The sequence below is a fragment of the Antedon bifida genome, chromosome 2 (genome assembly GCF_963402885.1).
Source record: "Antedon bifida chromosome 2, ecAntBifi1.1, whole genome shotgun sequence".
Lineage (NCBI taxonomy): Eukaryota > Metazoa > Echinodermata > Crinoidea > Comatulida > Antedonidae > Antedon > Antedon bifida.
Window position 1 is genome coordinate 11,673,431 of NC_136227.1, and position 9,034 is coordinate 11,682,464.

Genomic DNA, 9,034 nt, shown 5'->3' on the forward strand with positions numbered 1-9,034 from the left:
AAAAATAATTCCATAATTCACATGTGATAAAATAATTTGTTTTAACTATCTTAAATGGTAACGATGTTAATCTCTTTCCAACACAATCACTTTAATGCAAATAAAATATAAAACCCATGTTTTCACAATATATCCTAAACTAATAGTACATTCATTACAATGTTTGTGGCAAACCCTATGTTTTCATACCCAAATGGCAATATTTAAAGCATTTTAGTGATCAAATTTAGAAATCAAAACACAAGTCACGCTTGAGTGATTTTTGTCCAAAAATTCACACCTTTTTCTGGAAATGTTGGGTGCGGCAAAGACGCCAACAACAACAATAATATTAGGGAATTCATGATTCAACATTTCAATCTTTATCGAATCATTGTTTAATGTGTATTAATTTTAAGTAAAATACATTGTTATTCAGTTTATATTAATCGGCTGTTATAAGTTTGTCACCTCTCAACAAATCAAATGATACATGGGGAGGTTTTATGAAATCATGTCCAAACTATACAGGGCGCTATAATATTTTTGAAAAATGCATTAGACCATAAAGGGCGCTACTAAAAATGTAAAGGTTTGGTATTTATAATAGTAAATATGCCAAATGGTGGAAAATAAGATATTTCAATTATTAAACAATACATGAATTTATTACAAACGTCGTGCGGATATTTAGCATATTTTCTTTTTCTTCTTAGTCTTAGAGATTGGAAATATCAGGATATTTTTCTGTATATCCAAAATTGCTTTCGCCTTTATCGGCATAGTTGGGATGTCTGCTCTTTATAAGTTATTTAACTGAATGATTCAGATTTCAATGTCAATTTCTAGATTGAATTACAAATTGAGAATAATCCTGACATCTGTTCAAAAAATAACATTTACTTATGAAACAGATTGAATTGGGACAAAATTGAGCAAAGTTAGAATCTGATATGATTCATTGGATAACAAATTATGGAAAATATTCTTTCTTTCATTCAATTGAGGTTCGAGCTGTGCGCATGCGTAGATCAATATTGAAATAGAGATGGCTATAGAGTATAATAATAAAGCATAGGTTATAGGATTAAACGCCCATATTAAATAACTTATATGAAGCATGGGTGGGTGTGGACGGGCACATAATCTCTACCCACTACCATTACTTCATGATGTCAAAATATCCGATAGGTCAAATCTCAGCATAAATTATACAACCCATAATCTTCCTATCACTTTAAAATCGCTGTGATAGATGTATGTCATCTTTGAAGGAATGGTTTTTTAAATAAGTCTACAAAAAATGACACAATTTAATAATAATAATAATAATAACTAGAGGGTAATCCGAGAGTACAAACCTCCGCCTACTGTAAATTCCCCTACATAAAATGTCCCCGGAAAATATATATATATTTTTTTAAACATTTTTTTTTTATTAGGTCTAAGTGTAAATAGGCACAAAGTTGTGGATGAGAGTTTGGTGTAATGGTTATGTATCCAGCCTCTCACAGTTAAGATCGCTGGCTCAAGTCCCACTAAAGTTTTTTTTTTTTATTATTATTTTTTTTTATTTATTTTTTTTTTTTTTTGTGGACCTTGATCTTTGACCCTGACCCTTCAAAATTTAACCACAATTATATGATGAGTCATTGATCATTGTGGCTAAGTTTGGTGAGAATCGGATAAAAACTGTTGTCTCTAGGCAGTAAAATAGTTTTTTGTGACCTTGACCTATTACCTTTCCCCTCAAATTCGAACTCGTCGGAGCTTTTGAGGCATAGATCATTGTGGCCAAATTTGGTGAGAATCAGATAAAACCTGTGGCCTCCAGGCTGTTCACAGACACACACACAAACACACGCACACACAAACATACATGGGTGAAAACATAACCTCCTTGGCGGAGGTAATAACAATTATCATTATTATTAATTATATGATGAACCAGATATAAAAAAAGAAAAAAAAGAATAGAATAATTTACTAGAGTAGGTGAAAGATTGTTGCATACAGTATTTCTGAAAATTGTCTGTATATATATTACCTTATTTTGTGATGTCACTGACGCCCCCTTATTTATGAGACAGGTCACCATTTCTAATGTAGGATCCTTATATGTACGAGTCAAATGTGCATGTAGTGGAGTGTTTCCTTTCTGGAAAGAGGTCATAATCATCAGGTTTTAAAATCACATGACAATTTTATTCCTATCTTTTATAGCAGACATAAAAAAAAATAACAGAGTTACACTGACTAAGGCTAGTGCCACTCACTTACCTCTGTATAAAAATAAATATGTAAATTCCTTTTTGGTTATCCGCACTTGGCGGAATTAAATAAATATTTAATTCAGATGGTATCGTAATATCAGGTATAGTATAGAGTCTGGGCCTGTCATCACAATCACCATGGATACGTGACTTTAGTAACACATATTATTTTCCTTTTAGTATATATATTATTTTAATTTTGAAAGAATCAAATTGAAAATTCCATTAAAAACTTTGCTCTACAAAACATTTTTCACCATCTCAAGAGTTTCTACTACCCTATTTCCTATCCAGAGGATTTTAGCTCTGTCTTAACCTTAAAGACACTATAAAGACTGACAGATCTCAAACTTTTGGGAGTCATTCAAAAATAAAAGAACCCTGATAATATAAGTTATAATATAATAATAATAATAAAATCATTTTTGTAATAGAGCTTGTTCATAAACATAATGTGTGCATAAAACATATGCAAAATAAAATCTAAAAATGACCACAAAAGATTACAACAGGAAAAATTGATTAATAGATTAATACAATTTAAAGAAGTTAATAATAACACATAAAATGAGTTTTTTAATACTCTATAAAGAGTTGTAACATAATTTTGCAATATTAGGGAGGTTTCGCAACGCTACGAATACGATAACGAAAACGGATACGTCATACATTTATGAAACTTTTGAGCTGATCCCCATTTCATATTCGTAAAGCGTATTTGTGTTGACGAATATCACCAGTCATATTCGTAACTACAAAACGAGTATAGTTTTTGATTATTTTCCACATTTTGCATTTGAATCAGAAATGATTCATGATTATAATATAATTATAGATTTATTGAAAGTAATTTACTAAAAGTAATTTACTAAAATAACAAGTCGATTTTGATAAATAGCAGTTTTTAAAGTGCTCACTCGCTTTGATGTTACGCTAGGCCTAGGCAGCCAAGCAACACGTACCTGCTGCGCTTCGAATTTACCGCAGTCACATTTTTTTTTTTTGGATCGACGGCGCCCTCGATTTTTGCAGGCTTACGAAAACGAATACATGTGCGTGACGTATTCGTTTTCGTTATCGTATTCGTAGCGTTGCGAAACCTCTCTATTGATATGAATAAACTATTTGATTTGTTTTCTTTCTTAATAATTAAAAATTGGTTTTCTGTGATGGCAGGCACAGAAAAAAAATGTAAAATGTGATGCTGTATTTATCTTGTCCTTAAAAATAATTCCATAATTCACATGTGATAAAATAATTTGTTTAACTATCTTAAAACAGTAAATATTTAACATCCTTCCAACACAATCACTAATGTTTAATTATTGTCATCTTTTGGAAGATGGTTTGCTTTATTTGTTTGGTTATTGTGATTATTGTTATTTTTTTAAAAATTTTATTTTATTTTATTCAATCGAAACCAACAGCGATAATTACCGCCCCTAACAGGTTTGATACAAAGCCAGGACTGTTTGAAGCACCTTGATTGGTCCTGACATTGATCAATGGCTTCTCACGTCCAGTTCCCTCCTTGACCAGAGGAAAGGCATAGGCCAATACGTCTGAGGCAGATACTAGATGCAAGGGCTGCCATAAGAGTCAGCAATGCTGATTTCAAATGCCTAACGGGACCCCAGCTACATCTCAGCAAACACAGAACGTTTGTAAAACGTAATCGAAACGTTTGCATTTGGGTTTTATAAGGTTTGGTTTTTCTAAAACGTTTTAAAAAAAACAATTTTCAGAACAGTTGTGATCATATTTTCGAAACGATTTTAAAACATTGTTTTTTAACATTGCAGTTTATAAGAAATTACGTTACATAAAGACACAGAAAAAACGTTATAATAACGAATGCAAAATACTAAAAAAGTCTGACAAATAGAAGAATGAAATCAAACGTTTACATGAAGTATACATATAGTGATAACAGATTCCTGCATTATATTCACTAATACTATAGGGTGTGCTTTGGTGTTGTTGAACCTTAGGAAATGTATTAAGTGAATGTATGTAGGAATATTGAGTAAGAGTGAGAAAAAGAGATTTAGAACTCAAACACCAGTAACTGAATATCAGTCACACATTAATTAGGACAATTACATCAGAACAATTAATAATTCGTTGTTATTACTAAACTGAGAAAACCATGTTTGTTCTTGTAAAAGGATTCAGCAAGATTCTCTGTATTCTACAATTTGTTATTATAGATAAAAATTATATTACAGCGTCATATTATGTATCTGTATCATATATAGGAAAAATGTAAACTGTGATGCTGTATTGTGACACAAACTTTTAAAATAATTCCATATATATAGCAATCACATGTAAAGAAATAACTGTTCTAAAGAATCCTGCAACTGTTCCTTACCTTATTTTGCGATGCCAATATTGCATTGTCCTTGTTTTCATCATGGAAAGAAATCATAATCATAGGTTTAAAAATACTGATTAAGTAAAGAATGTTAAATTGATTTTCTGTTACATCCTGCTGACAATTTAATTCCCAACTGTGTTATGGCAGGCATAAAAATATGGTTCTATTATAATAAATTCACTGATACTAGGGATGCTTGTAGCACTAGCTTACCTTCTTTAAGATGGTTGTTTTATAATAAATTCACTGATACTAGGGTATGCTTGTAGCACTAGCTTCTCTCTTTAAGATGGTTGTTTTATAATAAATTCACTGATACTAGGGTATGCTTGTAGCACTAGCTTACCCTCTTTAAGATGGTTGTTTTATAATAAATTCACTGATACTAGGGTATGCTTGTAGCACTAGCTTACCCTCTTTAAGAACATGGTTTTAAGCTTTAATTATTTTCTTTATTTAAATACTTAAACATTAGTTTCTGTAAGCTATTTCTTACAATTGTCTGTATTACCTTAGTTGGCAATGTTAATACTGTACCTTTATGAGACAATTCACTATTTTAGAAGTAGGGTTGGGGGTTCTAATCAGGTATTCATGTAGTGGAATGTTTCCATTCTGTTGAAAAAAAAATCATAATCATCAAATTTACAATGCTAATTTACAGATAAAAATGTGAAATTGGTTTTCTGTGATGGCAGGCACAGAAAAAAAATGTAAAATGTGATGCTGTATTTATTTTATCCTTAAAAATAATTCCATAATTCACATGTGATAAAATAATTTGTTTTAACTATCTTAAATGGTAACGATGTTAATCTCTTTCCAACACAATCACTTTAATGCAAATAAAATATAAAACCCATGTTTTCACAATCCTAAACTAATAGTACATTCATTACAATTGTTGTGGCAAACCCTATGTTTTCATACCCAAATGGCAATATTTAAAGCATTTTAGTGATTTTTGTCCAAAAATTCACCCTTTTTTCTGGAAATGTTGGGTGGGAAAAGACGCCAAAAACAACAATAATATTAGGAAATTCATGATTCAACATTTCAATCTTTATCGAATCATTGTTTAATGTGTATTAATTTTAAGTAAAATACATTGTTATTCAGTTTATATTAATCGGCTGTTATAAGTTTGTCACCTCTCAACAAATCAAATGATACATTGGGAGGTTTTATGAAATCATGTCCAAACTATACAGGGCGCTATAATATTTTGAAAAATACATTAGATCATAAAGGGCGCTACTAAAAATGTAAAGGTTTTGGTATTTATAATAGTAAATATGCCAAATGGCGGAAAATACAATATTTCAATTATTAAACAATACATGAATTTATTACAAACGTTGTGCGGATATTTAGCATATTTTCTTTTTCTTCTTATCTAGAGTCTCAGAAATTAGAAATATCAGGATATTTTTCTGTATATTCAAAATTGCTTTCGCCATTATCAGCATAGTTGGGAGGTCTGCTCTTTATAAGTTATTTAACTGAATGATTCAGATTTCAATGTCAATTTCTAGATTAAATTACAAATTGAGAATAATCCTGACATCTGTTCAAAAAATAACATTTACTTATGAAACAGATTGAATTGGGGTAAAATTGAGCAAAGTTAGAATATGATATGGTTCATTGGATAACAAATTATGGAAAATATTCTTTCTTTCATTCAATTGAGATTCGAGCTGTGCGCATGCGTAGATCAATATTGAAATAGAGATGGCTACATAGTATAATAATAAAGCATAGGTTATAGGATTAAACGCCCATATTAAAGCATATGAAGCATGGGTGGGTGTGGACGGGCACATAATCTCTACCCACTACCATTACTTCATGATGTCAAAATATCCGATAGGTCAAATCTCAGCATAAATTATACAACCCATAATCTTCCTATCACTTTAAAATCGCTGTGATAGATGTATGTCATCTTTGAAGGAATGGTTTTTTAAATAAGTCTACAAAAAATGACACAATTTAATAATAATAATAACTAGATTTGAACTCGTCACTTTGACAAATTCGGGTTATCCGCCACGCGCAAACTGCACGTGCACGTCATACGTTAGAATATTGCGCACAGAAAAACTATTATGCCATTGAAAAAATGTTAGTGCGCTCTTTATTTTGTGTCACGTCTAAGTAATACAGTATATACTATATACTGTATACGTACTACATACAGTGCAGAATAGGTGAAAATAAGTGACCAAAGTTATTGACGCTTTTGCCCATGATGACGTCTTAAAAATCTTAAAAATGATAAATCATGCTAAAGATAATTGATTGACCTAGACAATATAAAAAATGGGGGGAAATGGAATACGGATAAGTGGAGATGCGCTCTATTAAATGTGATGAGCTATGACGAAAGAGACAAAAATCCAATATTTTATATTCGAGTGGCCATACGATGACGTCACAATGTCCGGTTACCCATTGATTCATGATCCGATATCTACAACTCATTAACTTCCAGAATATGTAAAAAAAATAAAAGTTTATCATGTAGTTTAGAATCTATGACTGTTTAAAAAAAGGCATAATTTTGACGAATTTTTAAACTTTTTCATCAAAAACGCGCGCAAATTATCCGATTCGACGTGCTTGTATGACGTGATTTTAAGTTGAAATTGTTTAGAAAGTTGGTAAAATTACTAGAAAAGGCTGGAAAAACATAAATCACGCATAAAAATATATTTTTAGTGTTATGTGCGCACCACACACGTAAAAATGCGCGCACGCGTGGGAATTTTTGACATGCTCAAAATGTCATGATCAGCGTAGAAAGTTGATTAGAAATTACTTTTGCGCATTTTGAAATTTTAAATGCGCGTGCGCGCGTAACTTTCTGTAAAACATACCATTTTTAATCCATAGAAAGTTTGCCCTTGATATGACTTAAATTTTCACAAAGTGTCAATACAAAATTACTTTTGGTTCATAATCTATGATCAATCATTGAAATTCATAAAATCGCGTGTAACTTACGCTGCGCGACTCTAACGTCATATAACGAAATTTCTTGCACATCTACAGCTACAGGTCACTCTTATGACAAAGTTAAACAATCTTATGTTGACCAGAATTAGAGATACGCTGCCAAAAAAATTCCGGGAAAGAAGGAAGAATAACATAGAAGAAAAAATCGTGACAATAACAAGGGGTTATCCGCCAAGTGCGGATAACCAATAATAACTAGAGGGTAATCCGAGAGTACAAACCTCCGCCTACTGTAAATTCCCCTACATAAAATGTCCCCGGAAAATATATATATATTTTTTTAAACATTTTTTTTTTATTAGGTCTAAGTGTAAATAGGCTAACTGCACACTACAAAGTTGTGGATGAGAGTTTGGTGTAATGGTTATGTATCCAGCCTCTCACAGTTGAGATCGCTGGCTCAAGTCCCACTAAAGTTTTGTTTTTTTATTATTATTTTTTTTTATTTCTTTTTTTTTTTTTTTTTTTTGTGGACCTTGATCTTTGACCCTGACCCTTCAAAATTTAACCACAATTATATGATGAGTCATTGATCATTGTGGCTAAGTTTGGTGAGAATCGGATAAAAACTGTTGTCTCTAGGCAGTAAAATAGTTTTTGTGACCTTGACCTATGACCTTTCCCCTCAAATTCGAACTCGTCGGAGCTTTTGAGGCATAGATCATTGTGGCCAAATTTGGTGAGAATCGGATAAAAACTGTGGCCTCCAGGCTGTTCACAGACACACACACAAACACACGCACACACAAACATACATGGGTGAAAACATAACCTCCTTGGCGGAGGTAATAATAATTATCATTATTATTAATTATATGATGAACCAGATATAAAAAAAGAAAAAAAAGAATAGAATAATTTACTAGAGTAGGTGAAAGAATGTTGCATACAGTATTTCTGAAAATTGTCTGTATATATATTACCTTATTTTGTGATGTCACTGACGCCCCCTTATTTATGAGACAGGTCACCATTTCTAATGTAGGATCCTTATATCTACGAGTCAAATGTGCATGTAGTGGAGTGTTTCCTTTCTGGAAAGAGGTCATAATCATCAGGTTTTAAAATCACATGACAATTTTATTCCTATCTTTTATAGCAGACATAAAAAAAAATAACAGAGTTACACTGACTAAGGCTAGTGCCACTCACTTACCTCTGTATAAAAATAAATATGTAAATTCCTTTTTTCTTTTTACTTTGTAAATGTACGACCTCTAACACATTTTACAAATTATATATTTATACCATGTGCATATTTATACTATGTTCGGACATACAATGTTGTCTTTTTTTTATGATATTTTTTTATGATAGTTACAATTTACAAAAATATCCCTAAGTGATCAGGATCAGGATCAGGAATATATGCCTTCTCTCA

At 31.4% G+C, this 9,034-nt stretch overlaps 1 protein-coding gene across 1 annotated transcript in view; it reads right to left on the bottom strand.

The window, feature by feature from the left end:
* Nucleotides 1-8,702, bottom strand: part of LOC144835442 (uncharacterized) — a 30,156-nt gene extending 21,454 nt beyond the window's left edge. The window contains exons 1-4 of the mRNA XM_078690527.1: nt 8,577-8,702; nt 5,170-5,247; nt 4,627-4,656; nt 2,027-2,137 (exon numbers count right to left, since the gene is read on the bottom strand). Of these exons, the coding sequence (XP_078546653.1) occupies nt 2,027-2,137; nt 4,627-4,656; nt 5,170-5,247; nt 8,577-8,702 (345 nt within the window). The remainder of the gene's footprint in view (nt 1-2,026; nt 2,138-4,626; nt 4,657-5,169; nt 5,248-8,576) is intronic.
* Between the last annotated feature and the right edge of the window lie 332 nt (nt 8,703-9,034).